This window comes from Ambystoma mexicanum, chromosome 10, assembly GCF_040938575.1.
Source record: "Ambystoma mexicanum isolate Mex_15411 chromosome 10, UKY_AmexF1_1, whole genome shotgun sequence".
NCBI classification, from domain to species: Eukaryota; Metazoa; Chordata; class Amphibia; order Caudata; family Ambystomatidae; genus Ambystoma; species Ambystoma mexicanum.
The window spans coordinates 222,678,939-222,706,460 of record NC_090932.1 but is presented as its reverse complement, the minus strand read 5'-3'; the positions used below and the strand labels follow the sequence as shown (position 1 = coordinate 222,706,460).

Sequence of the window (27,522 nt, the reverse complement as noted above, 5' to 3'; positions counted from 1 at the left end):
TATATATATTTTCTGTACTTATAAAACATTTTTTTTGAATGTTGTATTATATGTGCTACCAACAATAGGCACAATTGAGGTTTGGTTTGACTGGTGAGACAAAAATATACATGTTTTATTGAATGATTAGTTCTGTTTAGGCTATCAGTTGAATATGCACTGACAGTCCTCTAAATTACACTACAACTTGAGCCTCTCGGGAACATCCTCTGTTATATGTTAATGGTTCAGCAGAAGCAGTTGGCGAAAAAACGTTCATGGTTCTGTTGGGCAGAAAGGATCTAATCCAGGAGGTAGCTTTGTCGGAAAAGTGGGCAGCAATTTCCATATGATGACAAAGAATTTGATGATTGACCAGATCGAAAGCTGCCGATAGGTCGAGCAGGAGTAGAAGAGCCATTTTGCTGTTGTCTTTTAAGTCATCAATTTGAGTTTTTAAGTCGATGAGGGCAGTTTCAGTTCCGTGCCTAGGCCGGAATCCAGATGGTCTAAGGCCAAGGAGTTTATTAGAGTCGAGGTAATCCTGAATTTGTAAGTAGGCAGCACAATCCATAATTTTCAGTAGAAAGGGCACTGTGGTGATGAGCCTATAGTTGGACGGTTTGCTAGGATCACTTAACTTAGGACCACGCATCCTTAAGTTTGTCGGGGACAATATCTAATTTGAACAAGGCATTTATAAAGGAGGTGATGAAGGGTGCTAGGTCATGGGCAGACTCCTTGATGACGGGTGCTGGGCAAGCGTCACTGTGGCAGTTAGAGGGTTTGAGTTTTTTTAATAATATTTTCCACTTCCGTGATAGACAGGGGTGAGAAGCTGAAAGGTTTAAGGGAGTGTGCTGTTAGGGGTTTTGTGCTGGTGGAGGTGGCATTAGGTACTGAATCCTTGAGTAAACTAAATTTTTTATAGTTGATTTTGGTTTGTAAGGTGGAGATTTTGTCGAGTAGCGCTTTCTGGATGTTCGTACACCAAGGGGTATCCTTATTGCAGTTGTCAGGGCAGCTGATGGGAGATTCAAGTTCTTTCAGTATCTTGAATAGCTCTTTGGTATTAGATTCAGCCTGCAGGATTTCGCTTATTATAGGTGTCTTTTTTAGCTGTATTGACTCTCTGTAATTAGTGTAGGATGTGATAAGAATGATTTTGTTGGCATCAGAAGGAAGGCTTTTCCATTGTGCCTCTGCGTTTTTTAGCTTGGCAAAGTTCCCTCAGGTGTCGTGTGAACCACGAATTGAGATGGGCCCGGGGTTTAGGTTTCCTTAGTTTCATAGGGGCTATCGTGTTTAGTGCTTTTAGGATGGTTTGGATGACGGTGTCTACTAGGACAGTGGGGTCTGTACACGATACCGAGGCATTGTTGAGAATGGGAAGGATAAGAGGGAGTAGTTTCCCTTTTGTAATGTCCTTCTTATTTCTGGTACTAATGGAGGTTGCAATGTTTTGTTTGGGGCATTGGATGTTGGATTTAATGTTGAAGGTTATCTGATGGTGATCCGACCAGACACAAGATCTGTTAGATACAAAGTTGATGCTGCAGTTCAGGTCAGCAAGCTTATCAAGAGTTCTGCCTTTAATATGAGTAGATTCCTGTATACGATGAGTGAACACCAAGTCGGTTAGTGTGCTAGCAAGGTGAAGAGCTTTAGGGTCAATGGGGTCTTGGAAGCCAAGACTGAGGTCCCCAAGTATTATAATTTGTGAATTAGTCTTGGTATTTGTTGCAAGGAGGGATGAGATGATATCAGTGAAGGCGGAGATAGGACCTGGCGGCCTGTAGATAAGATGAATGGTGGCAGTCTGATTGGGTGATAGTGGCAGTTTGACTGATAGTTCAGCAGAGGGGATCTGTTGATTGGGAGCAAGTCTCAGTTCAAGGGAGCTTTTGAAGATGAAGGCAACACCTCCACCTTTGGAATGTTTGGTGTCCCTATTGCATCTAATGATGGAATAGTTATTAGGGATAGCCAAGGAGAGGGACGGTCCTACTGCTGCATGTAAGCAGGTTTCCATGATTGCAAGGAAATAAAGGTCTTGCATTATAATGAAGTCAGCTATATCGAGCGCATGCGCAAGGAGTGACCTGGCATTAACAAGGGCTCCTTTAATCGAGGTATCTTTGGTGAGGATAGTGCTGTTATTGCCAGGATTCAAGGCAACGTTAGGATTGAGAGTGGGGAAGCCTGGAGAATCAGGTTTACTGGAGGGGTTGCCCTGGCGGGTGTGTGAATTATTGTTGGTGAGATTGGGAAGTTGTTGACTTTTGTGATGAAATCTAGAGCCCAGTCTAAGGTTCCTAAAATAGAGAGCACAAGGTTGGTTGGGAGTGGGTTTGGTTGCGAAGTGTTCCAGCCATAGTGCCGGTGAGTTCAGATATGGGTTGATGGAAGTCATAGTGTAGGTTGTCTTAATATTGTGAGTGCAGGAAGAATAAGTGACTAATGATGAGCCGCAGCTCAATTGTGGTAGCATATTATTGCTGGGGGTGTAGGAGGGGCATGCAATGATGTACTGTAGTTTCAATGTGAGGGAGGGTGTATAGTAGGTGTTAAGGTACGCAAAGGACCTAAAAGATTGGGTTGCGGTGATAAGGGAGAGAAATATGCACCATATTAGGGAGATCGGTTACATTATGAGGCGGGGGCTGGAGGCCAATAGCAGGGCCTATGTGCAGAGTTCCCAGCTAGTTACATAGAGTTTTGAGAAAAATCGGATGCATGAATGCCAGCTAAGCGGACTAGGACTGAGTAGCTAGTAGGATAGTACCCAGTGGGTTAAATACAACAATCCAGGTCTTAGGGAGAGTGGGCAAATAATGCAATAGCTAGTACACAGTAGGTTAAATGCCGCAATCTAGTATAGGCTGAATGGGCTATTAATGCAGTAGCTAGTACACAGTAGACTAAATGCAACAATCTACGTATTAGGGAGAACGGGCTAATAAAGCAGTAGCTAGTACACAGTGCGCAGTAGGTTCAATGCAGAAATCAAGGTAATGGCCAATGTGGGCTGTTAATGTAGCAGCTAGTGTTTAATGGGCTAGATGCAACAATCCACGTATTAGGCAGAATGGGCTATTAAAGCAGTAGCTGGTGGGCAGTACATAGTAGGCTAAATACAACAATCAACGTATTAGGCAGAACGGGCAATTAATATAGTAGCTAGAAGACAATACGCAGTAGGTTAAATGCAGCAATAAAAGTATTGGGCAATGTGGGCTGTTAATGCAGCAGATCTCACCATAACATTTTTCAGCCCACATGGCACATGAAGCCCAGCACTTCATTCAACACAGTTTTGGGATTTATTTATAGGGAGTATAAGGAACTCATGGTGGCAACAGTAAAGACATACACAAGTGATCACAGTTCAAGGGTGTTTAGTAAAATGTGGGTTGGAAAAACATCTAATCTTAACCTAGATCTAAGATGGGAGAAAGCTACAACCATCAAATATTAATGAGGCAGTCCAAGTGGCGTCTTGTCAAATACAAAGGGCCTATACTAAAAAAAAAACTATTGCCAGTCCTTCCAACTAAATACAAAAAGGTGTGGAATAGGATTCACAGGAAAGCAAGAAGTGTTCACAAATAGTAAGTCAGGATGCGGTAGTCAGGGTCTCCCCTTCCCCACATTTTGAGCACGGGACAAGGTGGGACTCCGGAGCACAGCACACGCTCGAGCTCTCCCAGCATGAGACTGCAGTTCCGCTCTCAGGTATCAGGACCTTTGGTGGTTAAATCTCTTTTCTACAAAATGTATCTTGCCTCAGACGACCTGAGGTGTTCCAAAATAATAAACAAAAAGGTCCTTTCTGTAGGTACCTTGGGTGATACCTTTTCACCACTCGATCTCCCTCTTCCGGGCCTCAGATCCACAAAAACTCCTAGCAATATCAGGACCTTCGGTGGTTAAATCTCTTGCTTCTGAGGGCCTGGTATGTTAAATAACAAAAAGTTACTCTAATTGTACTTTGGTGCTGATTCTTCACTCCCTGGGTCCCCCCTCTTCCGGGGTCAGACCTCTCTCGAATATCAGCCTCCATCCCAGGTTCACTACAGCTTTTGTCAACTTAATTTCACTTATGGCATTCCCAAATCTTAATGTCACTTTAAACAATTCACTATGGACATCCCTCTGCCGGGTTCAACTTTGTCAACACACTGTTCCTTGGGACTTTTTAGTCTTCTACTTTCTTATGATGCAGGATTCACTTCCCTTGGGTTTTCACTGGTTTGTCAATCAAAGACTTTTGACTGTACAGGGGGATTTTGCTAGACCACTGTATGACCGCTTTGACCTTTTCCTTGCGGCTCTCCTAGGGCCTACTGGTATCAGTAGTTTTAACAACCATGGGAACAACCAGAGTTTCTTGAATGAGCACCACGTGGTGCCGAATCCCTCTGCAGCTGGTTTTCCCTTAATGTTAACAGTTCTTTGAACTTCACATTTCTGCCATTTTGCAACTTTCATTCATCACAGTTCGGTTTCTTATCAGTTCGCCCATCGACTCACCGGCTGCAATGAACTGCTTGGCTTTTCTTATCTCTGGAGTCAAGGACGGTACAATGGTAGCAAGCGTCTCTCCCTGGCTTGGTTATCAGCAGAGGAGGGCTCTGTGTAGAGCTTGCTTCTGCCGCAACACATGCCGGCTATTGTTTACGGTCTTACAATTCCTTCCACTGAGGTTTTGCAGGTCTGGGTCGGAAAGGGCAAGGTCACGTCTCTCCTTGTCCCCTTTCGGTTGTTGCAGCCTTTCTCTTGCTCTTCAACTGCTGTGCTTGGATAGCTCTCTAGTTGTGCGGTCTGTCTTGCTCATAGCGTGCTCCCGTGCTCCACCTTTTATCCCTGAGGGGAAGGGAAAGGGCTGTCAGGTGTGTGCGATTCTGGTCAATTGCCTGACCTTTGTATTGGGACATGTCCGTCTTTCATCGTGTGCAAAAGTGTGTGTGTCGGAAAAGGGTTGTGGGGGGTTAGAGTGTTTGCGTATCCTACATGGTAGGATGGGGAAAAGGTGTTATAAGAAGGGGGATACCGCATCTCAACCGTCGGTGTCCCACTTCCACTCCCCGAGGACCCACCATCCAGGTGATCCTCCCCCACTGGTCAACTCCCAGGAATAGGATGCAATAGCGGTGGCTGTGTCCTGGCCACCTGGATGACAGATCCCGATGACTAGTAAGTGAGACACCTTCCGGTTTGTCACAGGATATACAGGTATTCTACAAATAGGCCAGGTGTAAGAAACATAGAATCTCTCCACTTACCCTACTGGACGCCTTTTGGCATAGGGTCGTTGAGTCGTCTACACTCTGCCATTTATCTTGATGAAAAAATAGTGGTCTTTCCACTTGATTCACTGGTCAACTACAACAGCGAAAATACTCACAGAATAGAACTCTGCATTTGTATCCAACCCAATGGCGGGAATAAAGAAAACCACGGAGAACGTTGACACGTTGGGGATTATGCACATAATAGGGATAGCGTGACAGGAGACCGGAACGACAATGTCAGTGCCCGCCCCCTTTCCCTTTTCGAATTTGAAAAGAAAAACAAGATGTAATAGTCGGGAGCAACCACTAGATGGTGGTTTATGCAAAGTACTAAGCAGATTCACAAGCATCAAAAATAAACATATGAGAGCACGACAGAGTATGCGTTTGTGTGTCCCCCTCAGTATTCTACTCACGAATGTCTATGCGCTGCTCCAGAGGAAGGGGATTGCCAGTGCGAGAGATGAGCTTCGTCAGACAGGTAGCTGCCAGGAGCTGGGAGTAAGAAGACTGTCAAGGGGACACACAACAAAAGCAAGCATTAGATCAAATTTAACAGCGCAGTACGAAAAAGAAAAGGAGGAAGCAGTGGAAAAAAGAGCCCCACTCAGGAAAGCCAAAGCAGTAAGGCACTCTGGGTGGTGCGTGGACTTCTAAACTACCAGTATTAACAGACACTCGATACATCCTGCACAGTGGTACTATATGTCAATGAGTACAGACGATTTTCCTGCAACAATGGCCACACCTGACCTTTCACGCATGGACTTCGCTCACATGATGGATGAGGTTTATGGGGAAAAAAATATATGGAAAGCGCTCAGCGTACAGGACATTAATTCTAGAGTGAGCTTGTAACTGATTTCAGAGGGGTATTACATTTCACTGGCATGCTCTATCAATTGTATTCATTTTTAGTGGATACATTTTGCCACCTGCAGATTACTCATTTCACAATCCTTTTGCAAACATTTCTTTGTTAGCAAACCTCGGAGTGAGGACTAAGTTGGAGCAGCTAACCAAATTAGGGCTTAAGTTATTGCAGCTTTCAGCAAACAAAACAATCAAGACAATGAGGTGAAAGCGTCCTGCCCATAAATTCAGTGCCTGCCCCTCAGTCATATCAGCCTTTCCAGGACAAGGTCCTTACTGAGTTCTGTGCTACAAAAGCAGATATGTCTCTCCACTAAGACATCTTACCAACACCTAATCAGTTATCTTCCTCCACCTTAGATATCACTACTTAGAATGGGGTGTGGCTGATCAACAAATTATCAATGTTTGCCCTCCCAAAACAAGCCCATTCTTGGAGGAGGTCATCCTTACGTACACTCCCTCTTTCAAGAAGCAGCTGACACTTGCTCAGGCAGTCGGGGCTGTTGGTGAACCCCACCAGGGCCTTCTCTGCTTGCAGTCGTGTGGCGGTGTCTGTGGTCTCATACAGCTGCTTGCACAGGTTCTCTAGCTGGGAAAGGCTCTGAAACATAGCAAGCATTAGGGAAAATGTAATTATAACTGTCTTTTCCATTAGCATTGCCTTTGCTCACTGACTTACCTCATATCCACAACTACTTCTCGACAACACATACAACCATGTCAACCCACTTTCATGCATATCCTTCAAAGGCTCTTGATTAGGTTTCAAATCACATATTTTAGAAAGTGTCATCCTTCACACTTTGTGTAAAATTTCTTGGAGCATCCACATCTATTTGGCATCTAAAGTTTCAGGACAATCAGGACAAACCTAATCTCAACAGCGACTGCATTTCCTCACCCACCAGTAGTGATCCTTGCCCCTCGCCAACCAGTAGAGATCTCACTCCTTTACACATTTAGAATGCTCTAGCCAAAATGGCTGGCTTTGTTCTGAAGCTTTGACAAGCTACTAAGTGTGGTTGGGGGAGGTACAATTCTGAAAGGATTACAAATATAAAGATGTTCTCTAATAATCTAACATCTCGGCCTCAATCACAACCATATAAAGATCAAGAATTCAGTCACCAATATCTTCAGTAAAAACTGTCTCAATTATCTAATATTTAAAAGAGAGCAAGGATTCCAAGAGGGCGGCCCCGGCGAGGAGACGTGAGTAGAAGTCTCTCCCGCCGGGCCGGGACACAAAGCACACATTAGAAGCAGATGCGGGACCAGAAAGTGCGCTCCGGACCAGCGGTTGGGGCACAACAGAGGCCAGAAGCGCGGGGGTGTGCGAGTCAACGCCGGCTGCTCCAAAACGTTTCCAACAGAGCTTCGGCACTGCGCCACCACCGGGTGACTCTGCCATATTAGCCCATATCAGCCCTGCCTGGAGGGACCGCCCAAAGCAGATCGGGTGGAACCGGAGCACGCACTGGAGAGGGTGAAGATGGCTGCCGGTGAAGAAGTGTTGCGGCGGCGAGAGGCTGGCAGAGACAAGTCCCCCGAAGACGAGGGGAGGGGGGGGAGCTGTGGTGCGACCGTGCGGGGAAGGCTGGGCTGAGTAAGGAGAGGAGGTGCCCCTCCCGCAGGAGGAGAGGCTTCCCGGCTGAGAAGGTGCAGGAAGAGAGAAGCGGGTCTCCAACCGAGAGGGAGCCAAAGTCGTTTGCGAGGCTGGAGGCAGGGTGATAGAGCATCGGCGGCCCAAGCAGGAAGATCGGGAACCAGCGGAGAGGCTGGTAGACGAGATCTGTGAGGCCTAGGATCGCATCCCACACGAGATCCTGCTGGTGAAGGTGAGAAGGCCGCCCCCCCCCCTCCCTCAGGGAAGTGTGTGCACGCGGACAGCAGGAGACCGGGCAGCAGTGGCTACCCTAGTGCTGTGGGAAGGCTCTCCAACCCCCCGTGGGGGGATTCAGAAGTGAGCAGGGAGCCGCAGTGCCCCATCTGGAGTAGTGCAATCCCAGGAGTGGGTCAGGTCAAGACTGGGCCCTTGGAGAGACAGGAATAACGCATCGAAATCCACAAGGAGGCGCTGGGAGGCTATTGGGCCATTGCCCACTGGAAAGACATACAAAAGTAGAGGGTGCAGGAACCCCCCCCACCCCCACCCCCACCCCCGCATTAGCCTTTGGCAGGCAGTGGACACGGCCCTCGCAGGCACACACAGAGGACCCCGGATGGTCACAGCGGGACCAGGACGCATTCAGGGGGAGCTGCAGGGGCCTACTAGCAACACCCGCCTGGGGCTGTTTGAAAGAAGAGGAGCCCAACAGGATGTCCAAAACGAAAGGGAAGTGGGTAAATTCGGCCACCCCAGCCCAGACATCCAGGCTGGACGCTAGCCTGACTCAAATGTGGGCAACAGACAATTCGATTAATACAACAGGGAAGCCTCCTGCAGAGTCGCGGGATGACCGTATGCAGTCCCCCTCACAAGAGATACAGGCCTCGAAGGAGGACATGTACTCATGGTTTAGGGAACTGCGGCAGGACATGAAACAGGCGGTGCAGGACTTGCGAACGGACGTAGCGAAACTAGAAGAATGTACAGACACCCTGGAGAAGATTTTCCAGAATGTGGAGGAAGCTCAGCAACACAGCGAAACGCAACAGCATTTGGAACAGCTCACCCACAACTTAGAGCTGCAATGTGAGGACCTTGAAAATAGGTCCCGCAGGGCGAACTTTCGCGTTAAAAACATGGCGGAATCGGTGGAAGATAAGGACCTTCAAACGGCGGTGCAGGAAGTCTTTAGGGATATCATAGCGGTGGAAGAGGGGAAGATATTAAAATCAACAGAGTGCATCACGTGGGCCCCAAGAGAACGGGAGAACTGGGGGAGAGGCAGAGAGATGTGTCACTGGCAATGTCATCATACCCACAGAAAGAGGAGATCCTGAGGAAAGCGAGGGGTCTGGATCACACCAGGATGAACGGTAGGGAAATCCAACTATTTCAGAACTTGGCCCAGGTCACACTGCAGAAGAGAAGGGCAATGGGCCCTGTGGTCAAAGAACTTGTTTCCAGGAAGATCAGATACCGGTGGACTTTTCTGTTTGGACTCCTCTTCACGTGAGAGGGGAGACAAAGAAGGGTGACGGCGCGTGACGAAGGCCTACAAGAGGAGATCCAGGACTCTGGAGCTAGCCGCTTAAGGGAGGAGAACAATAGGAAACCATGGGAGTGGGAAATGGTACAGAATAAGAGGAACCAGTCTGGCGGCAGGAAATGGTGAAGGACTGGACGCGCTTGTGGATGGAACTGAGCGGGATCAATGTTAAGGCTGTGTAGGGAGGGACGGCTGCTGGTAGGACGGATCTTGTTGCAATTCGAAGTCCAATCAGGAATGCGCCCCGACGGGGGCGCTGCCTCTGGAGTGCTTCACCCGCAGAGGTAATGCGGGGGTTTAGGACTCCCCGGGAAGTTATACCCGAGTTATCTGAGGGCAAGGAGCGATGGCCCGGGCACCCTAGCATCCGTAGGCACCTGGGCCTCCTCAGGTTTGTTGTTAAATTGTTGGGGGAGGGGCCTGAGGGGAGCTGGAGGGTAGGCTCGGGACAGCTGGTTGGGAGGGGGGGGGAGATGCTGTGGGATATTGGGGCCCATGGGTAAGTTGAGAATCCGTTCATTTAATGTTAGGGGACTAAATTCCCCAGTGAAAAGGAGGAAAGTGGAGGGTATGCTTAACGGGGAGAAAGGGGATGTACTAATGCTGCAAGAAACTCATATCAGGCAGCGGGACAAGGCAAAGAAGGCAAAGATGTGTTTAAGGGGTTACAAGGTAAATGAGCAATCCAACGCTGTAGACTAGAAAGCAGAGGTACTGATTGCAGTCCACAAAGGTAAGAACATACATATACAGACTACTTTAGTGGATAAATTGGGCAGATACGCATTCACGAATGTAACATTAGATGGGCTCAGGCTTACCTTAGCTTCAGTATACACTCTGAATTCAGGACAAGATGACTTCCTACGGGAGGCCTTGGGAAAATTGGGGGCGTTTGCCAAAGAGGAGATAATCTCGGGAGGGGTCCTGAACCTGGCTTGGCATCCAGCAACTGACAGAAGCTCGGTAGGGCACACGGGCCTCCTTCAAAATCCCTCCGCCGCATAATAGACCACTTGGCACTAAGATGTGTGGCGGGAATCTCAAAGACCAACAGAGTGGGTATACTAACTTCTTCCATGTGTAAAACTCTATGTCAAGAATAGACTACTTCTGGGTCTCAGTAAGGCTGCTGGGGGAAATTCAGGGGATGGAAATCTGCCCAATTTGGCTGTCGGATCACGCCCCACTGTGGTTGGAAGTGAAGACTCCGGCCGGCAGCAGGGGCCTCTGGAGGTGGAGGTTGCCGTATGATATTATCCAAGATCCCATCATGAGAGACGTCATCAGGGAAAAGACGCAGGAGTACTTTGCTCATAATGATACGGGAGAAGTTAAGATGGGAACGATGTGGGAGGTCTTTAAGGCTGTTATTAGGGATCATCTCATAGCTATGAAGGCCTCGAAAGACAAGCAGAGGTGTGGGGGTGAAAGGGAATTGGAAAAGCAGCTAACGGAAATACAGGGGGAACTCCTGAAAAAACCCATGCTGACTTTGATAAGGGTACTGAGACATGTGCAGGGTCAGTTGGATGTTCTTCGCACAAAACGTGCAGAGTCAATTCTATTACGCCTCAGACACTGGTACTACAGAAAGGCTAATAATGCAGACAAGCTCTTAGCAAGGCAACTGCGTGCTAAGCACCAAAAATTAACGATTAAGGAAATTCATAATGCACAGGGAATCAAATTCACCAGCTCTAGGAATACGGGGGAGGTGTTCAGGAATTTCTACCAGGAACTGTATACTACAGAGAACCCTATTGGGACCGATCAAGACGCATTTCTTGACACCCTCACCCTGCCGCAGATAACGAATGCAGATAGGGGGAAGCTGGAAGAGGATATAAGTGAAGAAGAAGCGCGGTTAGCAATCAAGGGGCTCAGGGTGAACAGGGCGCCGGGGCCAGACTGGTTCACCGCCACCTTTTATAAAACGTATGCCAAGGACCTGATCCCATTCCTGGCAAAACTATACAACTCATTCAGGAAGGAAGGGAACGTGACCCCATCTATGAATGAGGCCAATGTCCTGGTTTTTCACCAGGCAGGGAAGGATCTGTCACTACCCGGATTGTACCACCCAATAGCTCTGATAAATTTAGATTCCAAAATCTATACAAAAATCCTCGCCGCCAGGCTGTCCCCACTCCTTCCAGACTTGATTAATGAAGATCAGTCGGGTTTTGTGGCCGGCGGACAAACCCACGATAATTTGAGGCTTATAATACATCTGGTGGAGGCAATAGGAGTCACACACCCCCGCAATATTGCTAGCAGTAGAAGCCAAAAAGGCATTTGACCGGGTGGAATGGTCAATCTTATTCAGAACATTAGCGCGGATGGGCTTTGGGGAGAAATACTAAAGCATGATAAGGGCGAATTATAACTCTCCCTCAGTTAGAATTGGCATAAATGGTGAGGGCACGTGCACAGTACAGCAAACCAGGGGCACCAAACAAGGGTGTCCCCTCTCGCCCCTTCTGTACGCAATCTTCCTGGAACCTCTATTCATTAGGATAAGGGAGTCAGCCGCGATACAAAGGATCGAAAAGGGAGGAAGGTGGCATAAGGTGGTGGCGTATGCTGACGACCTACAGGTAGCTATCACTGACCCGACCTGTACTCTCCCTAAGGTAATAAGGGAAATAGAGGGTTTCGGGGCGATTTCTGGGTTGAAGATGAATAGGAATAAGTCAGAAATACTTCTGTTGGTGGGGGAGAGAGTGGCAGACACCCTTGGTTTAAAGGTGGTACAAGAAGGGATCAAATACCTTGGCATAACACTTACGGCTAGGGTCGACCAGCTTTATGGGGGGTGGGGGTGGGGGCGGGGGGACGACTACCTGGGTCTCATGGGGGAAATTAAGGAGGGAACTGGAGAGGTGGAACCTGCTAGTGATCTCCTGGTGGAGGAGAATCTCAGCCGTGAAGATGACCATACTTCCTAAACTCTTGTATGTATTTCAGGCTATTCCAATTAGGGTCCCTAAGTCCTTTTTCAGGGCTCTATCTAAGGCAATATCTTCATTTGTTTGGAGGGGAAAGGCCCCAAGGGTAGCAAGGGCAGTTTTATCAGCGCCAACCCAAGGAAGAGGTATGGCTTTGCCGCACTTTCTGAGGTATTACCAAGCAGCGCAATTGTGGACCCTGAAAGAATGGTTGGAGGGAGGGGCATCAGAAAGTTTGGGAACCCCAATGAGGGAACTGCTGTGGAGGGGGACTCAGACTAGGCACCCACACCTATGCATTAGTGAAGTTATGAGGGCTTCGCTGGATGTATGGGACGATCTTGCACGGATTGGCACCCTTACAGGGATCCCGGGTCCGTTTACACCAATGTTTGGGAACTCTGAATTCCCTCTGGGACAGGAAAAAGGGGCTTATGGGAGCTAGGAAAAGGTGGAGTGTACGAAAATCGGTGAAATGTTTGAGGAGCAAGATGTTTGTTCGTTTGAGATATGTAAAAGTAGCTTAAACCTTAAGGAGCCCGACAGATATAAGGATGAACAACTGAGGCATTGGCTTACCACCCAGCATATTAAACAGGCGGCAACAAGGACCCTTACTTCATTTGAAAAGTGTGTTATCTCCAACCCGAGAACCAAGAAACTGGTGTCGACACTTTATAAATTCATTAACGTGCAAGGGGAAACGGTCAGTTGGAGCTACATGGTAAAGTGGGAACAAACGCTGGGTGAGCCCATCAGTAAACAGTGGGAGGATCTATGGGGCGGTATCCCAAGATTGACTCGCTCGGCCCAAATGAGGAAAATGTGGGTAAAGGTGATGATCCGGTGGCACCGGACACCGGTGAGGTTGAACATGATGTATCCAAATACGCCCAAATAATGTTGGAGAGTGTGGTGGGGAGGGAACCTGGAGGCATATCTGGTGGGACTGCAAGGGAATTCAGAGCTTCTGGGCGGAGGTAAAAACACAGATGCAGGGGATGTTCCCTAACGTCCCGCAGATGAGGGAGAAGGTGTGGTTGTGCGGGCTCAGGGAGCTAGCTGTAAAGAAGCTCACTAACACACAGTGGAGAAGCTTTATGGGACTGTTAATAGCGGCTTGGATGGCTACAGAAGTCTGGTCACTAATAACGATGGAAAAATGATCACATAATTCCCAAGGCACCGGGGGTTCCTTTGTGAAAGAATGGGGGAAGGTGCTAGAATACCTTCAATCGGATTATATGGTGCAGTAGTGCCCACACAAAATTAGAATCTTGGACATCTTCACGACATGAACTCAGCAGGTCAAGAGCCTATCTTCTGGAGGGTAGGACGGGGAGGGGGTTTAGTTGGGGGGGGGGGGGAGGATTTCTTGTTGTATATGAAATCAATAAAATCTACTTTAAAAAAAAAAGAGCAAGACCCTCCCCAACTGAACATCTTACATATTCTTAGATTCTGAACCAATTCAAGCAATACCAAACAGATGTATTAGATAGTTAACCTGCAACTGGACAATGTCAAATCAAAAACATGGTAATCGGTAATAAACTTAATCACAAACATTTACAAACTCACATAGCCCTCTATATCCCTGCACTGTTTGTATTATTTTAAAATCGTGTATAGAACAGGCCCTATCCTGAAGGCACTGGGCACTGCACAGCAAAACAGTTTACAAAGTTATGTTACTGATACATTAATAACAACTCAAATAAAAAAATACAGCTAGCAAAAATAATATAATAGAGTAAAATGTTAAAGATACAGATTCAAATTATGGTTGGGCAAAAGTGTTGAGGGCTTATATAAACTCAAGTACAGCAGGGAGTTAACAATTAGATGGAAGGGGAGCACGGTGGGGAGTGATGGAGGGGGTGGAGTATGGGCTGCCACCAAAAAGACCTGTGCTGATAAGCAGGAAGGCCCAAACGGCTAAGAGCCAGGCATCAGTGCACTTAGTGATACATAGTCCTACAGAAATGCTTGGTTTCGCTGTAAGATATCCCAAATGCAACCATACCCCTGCTTTGTATGTGATGCAGCTGATTTTGAAGTGATCTAGAGTGGATTGGAAGCCAGTAAAGAGAATTTAGGGTGGGGTGCTCAAACTTTTGTACACTTGAGATTTGTGGGCCCAATATCGCTGGAAGGCCAGTGAAGATGGCTTTCCCACCGTCTGAACGGGAAAGACCCAAGGCGTGGATGATGGTATGAGTGAGGAAAAAATGATTGAAGTTAACTGAAAACAAAATTTGATTGTGAAAGACGATAAATATGACAAACTTCAAGTTGGAATCAACACCAAGGCCCCCAAAATCAACCCGTCCACTCAAATAGTCGAGGAGAGGCAAAGTGGACCGGCAAGTGAAGCAGTCTGCAGTTACTTCTTGTTTGGTGCTTGTTATTGATCCGGCATCCTGATTTGCAAGCCTGCCTGTAATAACCTACATAACCGGCATCACCCACGAAGCGGGCCGCAAAGTGGACTGGCAAGTGAAGCAGTCTGCAGGCTGAGGGCTGAGGTGCCTGGATCTTCCGTTGCCTCTGTGTAGAAGCCGCACTACAGATACTTTTGATGTGTGTGTGCACCGCAGCAGAATCTTTCCATTGACTTACTTCGACTGCTTATTTAAGCGAACTAGAGCCTGCAGGGATTCTTCCCTTTGATCTGGGTCCATTGCTTGCTGCTTCTTTTTCAAACTGGAAGTGTGGCGCTTGCGTGGTATTCCTCCTTCGATGTTTCACCTCATTGATCCTCCCACTGCTCATTTGCCAACCTTAAGCGACATAGAGACTGCAGGGTACTCTTCCCTTTGATTTAGGTCTGCAGTTTGCTATTCTGTATTCTGCGACGCCCACTTCACTCCTTTATTTTTCCACCATGAGATCAGGCCTCAGAAGTCAATCCGTCCAAGAAGACCAACCAGAACTATTGGTTTCAGAATGCATTGCAAACTGGATTATCCATCTGCCTCGCTTTGTAATTTTTCGCACCCTCCTCCAGTGCTGGAGAGCTATTGCATAGAGGTGAAAAAAGTATCCCAGCTTGTTTTGAGCCTAGACGATCAATTCAACCTGGCTAGTTTTGGAAATGTGGAATTTGCCAATCTCAAAATCCCAGGGCCTGTGAAAATGCCCCCCTCCCACACCCCACCTCAAAAAAATAATTTTCTGACTTTAAAACCCCACGATCAATCTGTTTTCTCCCCAATCGCTGCCCAACGATTTATCAACCACTATTTTGTGAAATCCGCTGCTATTAGCACAAAATTAAAATCTGTGGCTCCAGTGAAAGGGATGGTGATGCTTGACCACTCGGTTATGAAGGAACAGAGTATCCCTGTTGGGCGTAAAGATCTTACTGGCCTCAGCATTATTGATTTCGCAGACCCGGCCATGGAAAATAACGCTCACATGGGGGGCCTTGTTAAATGATAATGCAGGCAGCGTCATGCAGCAAACCTGTGACGCGTCTAATTTGGGCTCTCCATCAGACCTGATAAACATCGACAAATACTCAATCACCAACGAACCACATGGTCACACAAGTGTTAGATCTGAATCCTCTGCTGAGGCAGTCGACCTCACTGAAAATGCGGCAATGCATCACACTCTCTGTGAAGTCGATGAAACAATCTGCCTCAGCCACCTTACAGTTTGCACATTAAATATGGTCCTAAGCTCTTTTGCTGCCCTCTACGACAACATCTAGAATGAGATGAAGTCAACTAACTATGATAACCGAGGTGAATGGCAATTGGATACCATTGGATCGGAGTTGCGCTTTCACCCGATTGTGAATGGCTTGGCAAGCCTTGGCGGTGAACACTTCCGATACATTGGAAAAGGCACTTCCTCCGGCAAGGTAATTGAAATAGCCGATCAGTCAACAGACTAGGCTGTTGAAATTGTTTCGGCTTCTGTCTCTGCTCCTTTTACATCCTAATGCTGTAACTCAAATAAACTTTCCCTGCCATCTCGTCGATCTATAATGGGCAGTATCACGATAGATCTGACAGAGGAACAGTCTACCCTTTCCAACATGACTAATCACAACAAGGTTGATGAAGGGTCAATCGTGTCGCGCGATGCACCTTTAGCAAACAAATTGACTAAAGCAAAGATGGCCAAAAATGTGAAGAAAAAAGTGCTACTTCCTTTGGAGAAATGAGCAAAGCACCTTAAGACTAAATTCTAAGCTGTTTTTCCGTTCAAATATGTCCCATTTGTTGGAAGAAGGAAGATCTTTGGAACTGGTAACAGTGAAGTCGTCCAAGGTAGACTAACTCACAGACGGACCCTATGCCTCAGGAAAACCCATCGCCTTCACTTACTCCCTCCCTTAACCCGAGGTCAAGTGCAGGTGTTGTGTGATCTATTGTCCATGCCTCCTGTGGCACTGGTAGTCCAAAACACTCCCCCATTAACTACCTGCTCGAAAAGTACTAATAACCCTTTCATTTATGGCACAAAATCTGTTGAAGGGGCAAAGGCACTTATGGGCAAATGTGATTATTTGTTGCAGCCTCTATACCACCCGGACCGCCAGGCCTATGACCAACTTGGTCTTTGGTTCTTCAGGGACACAGCAGATCCCTTGTGGCAGTGCCTGGTTACAGGCCGCCTCTCAAACCACTGCACAAACAAGTAATCTTGGTTCTGGGTGTTTTGAGAAACAAGAGCAACCATGGGTTGAGGGCGCTCCTGTATTGGGGAATGTACCATCTAACCTTTATCCCTCCTTGGCAGGAGGCATGGGTCAATTATTGGGGTCATTACACATAGGCAATTTACAACAACCGTCTGGGTCCCAATCATGTAGTGCTGAGTCGAATAGGAGTAAATGCTACAGTATACTGCAACAAGCAAGAGGCAATGATGCTCCATGGGGTAATAACTGCAGTAACCATGGGGGCCGGAGGAAAGATCTAAGCTCAGGTAAAAGTGACCTTCAACTAAAAATCATTAGCCTAATGAGCTTGAATATCCCGGTTTGCCTGAACCGAACATCCTATTGATTTTTGCCGAAATCCCAGCTTTAGGTTTACTATCCTTTGTCGATATCGACTGCATTGCGTTTCCTGACAGAAAATATCTTGATGCCTTCATTATCCACTTTAATTTCAACTTGGTTAAGGAGCTGGTCTACTCTTAAAGGCTTAGCCTACAGGCCCTGGGCTTTGATGTCTTCCCCATCATGTCGCAAACCGGGAGTTTGGGGGAGGAGGGTCTGTGCATTGTGGTACATCCTATCAGTAAGGGACCTACATCATTGGCAAGGATCGATGAACAATCTGATGGTAAGAACATCGATTGGGCGGTAGTTATGTCAACTTAATGGTGAAAACCTGTTGCATAATTATCCTGTAGGAGCGTCACTTGTGAAGAGACACATATCCCTACTTATCAAATCATGGAACACTGGGGAGAGCCGTCATCTCTTCTCTAATCAGCTCGCTAGAAGCAAATTGCATCTTGCTTCAATAGACCTGGCTGACTGAAGCCCCAGTACTTGATGGATTCCAAGTGTTCACTCAGGCACCTAAGGCTAGCAAGGGTGGGAGAGCTACTAATTGCAGTGGACCCAGCGCTGGGAATGTCTGCAGTAACCATTGACAAACTCCCATTTGGGGCCATGGCAGTTGTTTTGTCCTCGGACGATTTGTCTCTCAATCTTCTGGTGGTGAAAGCAGATTGGGTATGCAGCAATAAAATTGCTGCAAAAATGTCACCTTTACAAAAAATTGCTGCAAAAATGCTGTGGTTTGACCCAGTAAAGGTGTACCCCATTATACCATTTAAGGGGAGCAGGGGTTGCGGAGGTGTCCCCCGCATCCTTTACATGGATTGCAGCAGCAAACCCACAGCCTTTTTGCTGCGATTTTTTGTGTAAACAGCCATTTTTGCTGCGATTTTAACACATAGAACTTCCGACTGCTGATCTCAATTGTTTCTTAGAGGTGATCTGTGAATGCATTATTCTGTGGTCAGCTAACAATCCACATGGAAGGGTAATGCTGACAGGGTATCTAAACACCAAGTGCTTCTTCAAGGATCTGGATTGCAATTTGTGTGATCTACCTTCTGACATTTTCTGGCAGAACTTGCAATCCCAAGCTGGAAGAAGCTGGTGCCTTGCTCTTGGGCGTTGGGGCTACAGCCTCTTAATAGCAAGGCCTTTAACCAAACAAATGATGTGGTAGTGCCAACATGGTATAGCGGGGTTAGTTCTTCAACTCTGGACTATGTTTTTGTTGATGATTGTCAAACTGTTGTGCCTCTTTCTCTGTGCTTAGGAACACATTGAGTAACCATGCTATTTTAAAAACTGAATTTGATATTATACTGATTAACAGAGCAAACAGACTTGTCGCATTTAAGAACTACACACTCTGGTAATGCAATCCACTGGTCTGACTCTAATATTGTCATTCTAAATCAAGATTGCCACTCAATTATCCGGACAACTACACTCAACTGGAAGATGGAGAACTTTAATGTGAATAGGTATGAGGAACTCATTTCTGAATTAATCGTGTAAGAACTAATCCTAGATTACCTACGAGACCATCCAGGGCAATTCACGGTTATAATGAAGAGTTGGCCTTAGCCAAATCTCTCATGAGAAGGGAGATTAGAAAACTTAAGGCACAAACAGATCTTGCGACTAAAGTTAAACTAGCGAAGAAGATCAAGCAAATGTATAAGACCTATTTCAAGTCCAAGCGAGTGACAATGATGCAGTGAGAAGCTGAGACCATGCTCCAGGTCCTGATTAACATGTGTGGGGTCATTTTGGTCATTAATTATAATCAAGACCCTACTTTTGCTATCTCGCAATTAAACGCTGTTCCGGAGTCAGAATGAGTCCGGTTTTTTGAGAATTTATTTGGAACCCCTTCTGAAAATGATGGTAATTACTATTTCCACGTTCTGCTAAATATGGCCATTCTTGGCAGCCGGCGCTTGATATAGAAGTAATTTATCATCTAGTAAAGAAATGCAAGACGTCACGAGCCCCGGGTCTGAATGGCCTAACTAATAATACCTTTAAGGCCGACCCAGTCCATTGGGCTAACATACTGTTTCTGCATTTCAGAAGTATTCTCCACACTGGACTATTGTCAGCCTCTTGGAGTACGGCTCACGTTATTCCCATCTACAAACGTGTTAATAGGTTCAAGCCCAAAAACTATCGGCCGATCACAGTAATTGACACTGATTGTACGATCTTTTCCTCTTTCCTACTAACTCATCTAGGGCAATGAGCCACACCTCTGTGCATAGGCTGAATAGATTCCAGACTGGTTTCCGTAAGGGACATTCAACATTAATGGCCTCACTCTGAAGTCCTTACAGGAATCGGCATGGGTACCCCTGAAAGTTCTACTTATTTGGCCTCAACAGACCTCTGTGGCGTTTGATCGGGTCGACCGGAATCGATTCTGGACTAAAATGGTGCTGGGGCATGCCGCATGGCCTTCTGCGTCTAGTTACTGGTGTTTTGATTCAGCCGGATCTGCACTCCGGAGTTCTCATAAAGGGCAATCTTCGAGAAGAATACGCTCATATGTGGGATTAAGGCAGGGCTGTGTTTTGGCCCGTTGGTTATTCAACCAATACTTATCTGATGTGGCGGACTGTCTCGCTGAAGGGGGCCTAATTACACCAAAGGTGCGCCATAGCAAAGTATCATGGCTGGCCTATGCTGATGATTTTTTGTTACTTGATAAATCTAAGATCTGTCTCCAAAGGCTTCTGAATATCTTCTTGAAATACACCAAAGAGAACAGGCTTCTAATTAATCCTAGTAATACCAGGATCTTGGCTTTTTCAAAGAGATAGTCCACAAAATGTAATCCCACTTGGACTGTGGAACATTGAATGCTTAAGATCAGTCCCAGTCTTGTATATATGGGTTTCCACGTCGGGGCCCACACGGGCCTGAAAAATATCTCAGATCATCCTGCAAAAAGCATCCCATCTTCATAGTCAGATTATTAAGATCGATCGCAAATTCAGAAGATTTTCTTTAAAACCTGCTCTCATGTTTTATGAAGGGAAAATCGTTCCGAAACTCATATATGGCCTTGAACTATGTGGTGATCCTATTTTCAAACTCCTGGATCGGACTGAGGCAAAAATGTGGCACAAGATCCTGTGCATCCCTAACGCGATCCGTCTTGCGGCAATCAGATTTGAATTAGGTATTTCATCTCTAAAAGTCTGTGTTGAGTGCTGCTTGTCATATTTAAAACTGACCTCTCCATTAACTGATTCTCTCTATGAGGTTCTGGGTGGAGCCATTAAGAACTCGGATGATCCCCTAGGGAACTCTCATTACCTTTCTCAGTTTGGTCAGAAATGCGAAGCAATTCTCTCAAGAATCTCCTTGGATTTAGATACCTTAATTGCTAATCCGACCAAAGTAAAAAAGGGCCCTTCAGGACCTAGATTGGGTCACCACGCCCGAGCCATTTAATTCATACTCTTCTATGAGCCATCTAGCCCATGAGCACAAAAGACGGCGGACACTCTCCACAGTGCTTTTACAATTCCCAAATCGACTTCATAGGGCTCTGCTTCTCCGGCTACGCTGGAACTGTTTCCCACAAAGGAGATCTTACTCAGGAGAAGCCTTATAACTGAAGTTAACAGTGGCGGCAGATTTTGTAATTCAGCTACTGAATCAATCAAACACTTGCTACTAGATTGTGAGGCATTAACTGCCCGCAGGATGAAATTTATGTGGCCACTTCTGGTGTTCTCACACAGGTTTGACAAGACAATCTCCTACGGAAAAGATGTTTAAATATTTAGAATGCTAGGGAAGGTCTTGTGGTTTCGGCATACATCAAAGGTCTAAACTTGATGTAATTTTATTGGTGTTTGTCTGAATTTTCCAGTTTAATTAAGGTTACTTGTTTTTTATTTTTTTTATTTTGTGTTTGCACATTTTGTTTGTTTTACCTGAATTTGATTTTACCTGTATGAAATGCTATAATATGTACTGATTTGTAGTGTTTTCTTTGGATGCTTATTCAGTATTTATTCAGTTTTGTAAAAGTTTTGATCTAAACCAAATACATTTTTAAAAAAATAATAGTCGAGGAGAATTTATGAAGGAAGAGCACCATTTGGATGGTACTCTACCTTGCTGCCGAATTAGGGTGGTTGTTTGGGAGAGGGGGTTGTGGGGGGGTAGATTTGAAACTTATTTGTTTGACATTTACTGCAAATAAACTTTGTTTGCAGTAAATGGCAAATAAGTTTCACTGTGCGTGGCTGGCGTCTGGATGCAGAACTGCAAGCGACGCCATGTGCTGCTTCCCTCCCCATAACCAGTTTGCGATTGTATTGTCCAACAGTGTAAAGAACGAGACTCTGAATTTGCAAAGAGATATAGCAAACTGAAAAGTATCCACATCCTACAAATCACTATCTAGCCGGTGCAATAGCTCAGCGAGTAGAGCCCTCGCTTTGACATCTGTGCAGAGCCTGCTAACGCAGGTTCGAACCCCGGCAGGGCCAAACTCGGCCTTTCATCCTTCCGAGGTCGATAAATGAGCACCACACACTGTGGGTAATAATAAGCAGCGCTCAGATACCGGAGGGTTTGTAGCGCTATATAAATGCTAAATTATTATTATTATTATTATTATTATTAGGGACAAGGGCAGTATGTTCCAGAACCCAATCCTGTCGTCTATCCCCGCAAATGCCCTCCCAGCATTGTATTAGAAGGAATCTGCCGTGGAATTGTGTATTTGAATCCCTAGATACCAGAAGTATTCGTCCTCCCACCGTAGTCCAACCTCTGGCAGATCTAGCAGCACCTTACCCCTCAGGGAGCCCAATGGGAACACTGAGTTCTCCACGTTTACCTGAAATCCTGTGAAGACTTTGATGTGCTGTAATACCTCCAAAATGTAAGGGATATGCACAGTGGGGCTATGTACATAAAAAGACGTTGTCGGCCCTCCACCCTAATCCCTGCATCACTAAATTGTGTGTGGAAAATCTGTGCCATAGGCTCAAGTGCTAATGAAAATAAAATGGGTGACAGCATGCAGCCCTGCCGCGTTCCCCCTCCCGAGTTGCCAACTATGTGACAACACTTGCCTTGCTTTTACCCACGCCAGGGGATCCCAGTATAGCAGCCGGACCCACAACAGCACATTCGGCCCCAACCCATTCCTCTCCAAGACCTGAAATAGCCACTCCCAGTTTCAAAGGCCTTGACTGCATCCAAAGAGACCACTGCAAATTCCTCCGTCGACCCCTGGAACGTTTCTATAATGTATTGGAGCCTCCAGAGATTCATGGTGTTGTTCCTGCTCCACACAAATATGCATTGATCTTGATGGATCAGATGGAAAACCTCCTTGAGAGGCCTGCCCGCCAGCACTTTGCCCAGTATTTTGGTCTCTATGTTAAGTAATGAAATGGGCTTGTACGACCTGCTGTGGCATGGGTCTTTGCCTGATTTAAGCTGCACTACAATAATAGCTCCCATAGGGACTCTAGCAGTCTTCCCCTCCTGGAAGACCCGGTCATAGAGGTGCCTTAGCCGGGGAACCAGTAGACTGCAATTTGCGGGTCAGCCCGATGGTAAAATTGGTTTATTTCCAACTGAGGCTTTAAAAACTTGTGTTGCCCCGAATTGCAGTGAAGGACCGCCCAACCGTGGTTGGAATATTAACACATGCCAGGCTGGACTACTGCAATGCTTTTCTTATGGGGGTGCAAATATTTCAGATGAAGAGACTCCAAATAGCGCAGAACTCTGCCATTAGGTCAATCTTCTCATTGAGCAGAAGGGCTGCAATCTCCCAATATAGGAGGCAGATACAATGGCTTCTAGTGTCTCAGAGGATTCTTTTTAAAGTACTTTGTCTGGTTGGTGTTTAAGTGCATCCATGGGATGGCACCAGATTATCTGAGCGTTACGATACAGCCATACTGCCCTCAGAGACAACTGCGCTCTTTAGATCAGCGTTGTCTGCAAATCTCAAGGGTCAGAACAACCACATGGGGCGAACAATGGTTGTCCGTCATTGGTCCACGAACGTGGAATGATCCCCTGCTGAATCTCCGACGTCTTGAATCTTTAAAAAAGAAAATGAAACAAAATGAAAACATACTTGTTTGCTTAGTGTAGATCTCTATTGTCAGTCCGAACCCTTGTGACACTGCAATGAACTACTAACATATCCGCGCCTAGATGAATTTGTGCCTGGTCCTCTCATGGGTATGCGCTATATAAATCCACAAACCAAATCAGCGTATGTCTTGTAAAATTCATCCAAGAGGCTGTCGCCCCTGGGCGCCTTTCCATTCCCCAGCAATTCTATTGTGTTCCTGATCTCCCCATCTGTTGGAGGTTCCTCTAGCTTGAGCATTACCTCCTTACTCAATTTAGGGAGCGAGGCCTGATACAGCAGCTCCTCCATGTCGTGGGTTGGCGCCAGTTCTCTGCCCTTGTTTAACTGTTCATAGTACCTTTGGAAGGCTGCATTAATGTCCTCCTCCATGGTAGCCAGAACCCCATTTTCGGCCTCTAATTGCGTGATCAAGCTCTGGGGTTGGTCCCACCCAAGTAGCCAGGCCATGCCAGGAGCCACCCTGCCTTGTCCCCCTCCCCATGAATCCTCACTAGATGCGCATAATCATGCTTGCCCAAACGTTCCAGCGCGTGCTGTCTGTGCACCCACCCCGAGGAGCTCTGCACCGCACGGTACCCCCTTTGCCATATCTTCTTCAAGTACTCGGATTCGTTCCTCCAGGTATTTCAGGGAAGACAGGAGAGTCGAGCGGACCCCATGGGTGGCTACTATGCATTTACCTCTCACTGTCACCTTAAACGTCTCCCATACAATCCCGTAGTCACTAACCAGGCCTTCACTGCTCTTAAAGTAATACCCAATGGCCTGCCGAAGCTCCTCTGCATATGCCACATGCGTCAGCGCCTTGGCACATAACCGCCAAGAGCAGAACCCTCCAATCCTCCTCCCCCAGGTCATCGTGGCCCTGGAGGGGGGGTGGGGGGGAGGGGCATGGTCCGATATTGTTCTACCCATATATTCAACCTCCCGGAACTGGGCATACTGCTCCCTCCCTATGAAGATGTAGTCCAGCCGTATGTGCCATGTAGGTGAGAGGCGTAACCGCTCTAGTGGCTCCTCCTCACGCGCCATTGGTTGACCATGTCTAACTCTGACAGCACGTGTCCCAGGGACTTGAGGGCCAGTGGTTTATTCCCCTCTTTGGGACCAACCAGTCCAATCATGGTTGGAGCACACAAGTGAATTCCCCCCCACCCTCAACTGTTTCCTCTGTCTCCCCCCCCATCATGCTCACCACCCCAGGGAAGTAGGTATCCTTGTTCATATTCGGCGCATATGAATTCGTCACGCACACTTGCCTCCCATCCAGCAGACCCAGTAAGACCAGAGTTCTGCCCTCCTCATTGCACCATCCCTTGATTACTTGAAGGGGAACCCCTCCCGCTATCCAGGTCAGCACCACTCTGGAGAAGGAGGAATAGGTTGAACCGTGCACTTCACCCCCTAAACTGGCCTTTACCTTCCAGAGCTCAGCTCTATTGAGATGTGTTTCTTGGGGGAGTGCTATCTGCACCCCCCACCTTTTCAGGAATGCCATTACTTGCCTGCGCTTGGCTTGTCGCCCCAGCCCCCTCACATTTTACGCAAGCTTGGTCAATGCTCTCATGGTCTCAGTCATGCCACCCCCTCCCTCGCACCCCCAGTACACACTGCATCTGCCTGGTGGCTTCCCTACTGAGCTGCACACCACCCCACCCCCTCACAAACACCCCCCCACCTGAACCAAATGAACCCCATTAACACAAACCTCAATTAACATGTAAAGCTCCATAGAATACCTGCAATGTTGGCACATCACTTCAGTTGGCCTCCCCAACAGTGGGGGACCAACCCCTGTGCTCATGCCAGGGGTGTGCGATTCCACACAATCTCGCACCGGTGGTGGGTCACCAGTGCCCTTCTGAGGACCTGTGGTCAGCATGCCTGTATTAACTGTCCCTCACGTGTCCCCTGCCCAAATCACAGTGGCAGTGTACCCGCCATCCTCAGCCATAGGTCCACTCCCCCACCAGCACTTCTCAGCCGGTGGAGCACCTACGCTCAAAGCTCGGTCCGGGCATTTTCAGTTGGATGTCCGTCCTGCCACTGTAGCTGGAGGGATCCGTCCTCCGCCACTGTGACCCTGCTCCCTGCCACCTGATCGTCCGGCCCATGCCCCTCATCCACCTCAGATGGTCGTATGCTACCTCGCCTGCCAGGGCGCCTGCCCCGCATTCCTTGGCGCAAGCTTGTAGACCAGCTGCCCTCTTCCTCCCACCATTCCCATGCCTCCTCCGGGGTGTTACAGAACTATTGGCGTTCTTCCTTAATGATTTTCAGCTGCGTGGAATACAATAGCAGATATGTTCTCGGAGGACCCGCTTTATCTCCTCGTAGCTCTGCCGCCGTACCTGCACCAGCTGTGTGTAGTCCGGGAACACCATTATTTTTGCATTGGTGTATCCGATCGGGCCCCCTCTCCTGGCTGCCTGTAGGAGGACTTTGCAAGCTCAATGTTTCAGCCACCACTGGTCTAGGTCTGGTCGGAGGTGCTGGTTTTTGTGCTGTGAACCTGTGGGCTCGCTCCACCGCAAGCCATTTTGAAAGACCCTTATCGCCCAAGTATTCCGGCAGCAGCTTTTCCAAAAACTGACTCGAAAGGAAAATCTATGACAAAGCAAGACCAAATTAAAGCGGTTTCATCACTACAGTGCCGGAAAGCCTGGTGGTACTAGTCTTTGATTTCCTAGCTGGGCAGGATGTTTATCACACTTAAATGGTGTGTATGTTGACTTGGGCCAAAGGAATATGAGTGGTAGCAACCCTTACAGGTCAATGAAGATGACAGTAAGGTGCCAACAACCCTAGCGACTTCGCTGTAGCCCTCGGCATTTTAAAATTTGCTAGGCTTTTATTAGCCCTATTATTGAATAGGTCAAGGCCATCAAATGGCATGTCTAAGTTGGAGGAGTGCATCCAAGAGTTTCTTTATATGAATGAGCCTGTTCCCATTCATCTTGCAACACAAACCGTGTGGCCAGGACAACATGGATAAGCCATTTTGCCGGCTCCTCCCGGTCATGAATCAATTGTGGGAACTCTGCAGCAGATCAGGTGGAAGTCTTTTAACTGCCTCTCCTGCAGCCTCGGAAAGGACATACATAGAGCCAGGCTTAGTGCAGCAGGCATTTATCATACATGGTGCCAGATTCCCCAAGTAAAACACCTTCAGGCCCTATCCAACCAACTGTTTTGACTCCCTGTGAGGGAATAGTGGGCAAAAGTGAGGGATGGAAGCCCACAGTCGCTGCTTGCTATCAAGTTTTCCAGAGAGTGATGGGCCATAAGAATCATGGCTCCCCATAGGTTGCACCGTTTAGAAGAACTCTCCTTGCTACCAAACCTTAAGTGGCTCAATAAAAGGTTTCCTAAATAAGCAGTGGAACATTGGATTCCTTGGGTTGGAAAGATCAGTGAGAGCCTATATCTTGAGCTCTACAGATGGAGCCAGAAATCTAAGTCTAGCCACTGCTCTCACAACAACACTTAGAAAATAACCAAAATCTGGACCCAGTGCAGAGATGGTAGTAATGCCAATCTCAACCTGGTGGTGTTCATGACTCTTGAGTCTTCAGACAGCTGCATCCGGTCTGAATGGCCTTTGGGGGTTCGTTCTTTTGGCAAGGCAGTTTCCCTAAAGGAACTACCTTGTTGTACACAGAATGGTAAATCCTCTTAACAAATATACCCATCAGCTCTACAGCCCAGGGGCAGATCAGCCACTTCCACTGACAAAAAAGGTAACAGTCACAACATACAAAGGGTGTAAATCTGCTCTGAACATAAACGCATAAACTGAATACATAGGAGTCTTCCCCTACTTCCACCCACACAGCTTTATTGATATTTTTATATCAACGGGCTAGTAGAGCAGTGATATACGATGGAGCTGAACTACAAGGACTACTTGATCTGAAAAGGATACAAATACAGAGACTGCAAAATATATGTGGTACTTGGGAGCGGTGCGTCTAAAGTGGGCTACTCTTGTTAAGCCATATGCGCAATATTATTGTCAATGCGTGCAGAGTTCGCAGCTGAAGCAGTGACCCTCTTGCCTAAAGCGTATCTTACTTTCTTTGTCTGGGGGTGCCGC

The 27,522-nt window shown here is 47.1% G+C and overlaps 1 protein-coding gene across 4 annotated transcripts in view; it reads right to left on the bottom strand.

The window, feature by feature from the left end:
* XPO7 (exportin 7) overlaps positions 1 to 27,522 on the bottom strand; it is a 1,985,528-nt gene that overhangs the window by 1,800,276 nt on the left and 157,730 nt on the right. For 3 of the 4 annotated variants that reach the window (XM_069617724.1, XM_069617725.1, XM_069617726.1), the window contains exons 2-3: positions 6,604 to 6,750; positions 5,690 to 5,783 (exon numbers count right to left, since the gene is read on the bottom strand). In XM_069617724.1, the coding sequence (XP_069473825.1) occupies positions 5,690 to 5,783; positions 6,604 to 6,750 (241 nt within the window). Of the gene's footprint in view, positions 1 to 5,689; positions 5,784 to 6,599; positions 6,751 to 27,522 lie in introns of those variants that run through there. The other variant, XM_069617727.1, reaches the window with a different exon arrangement.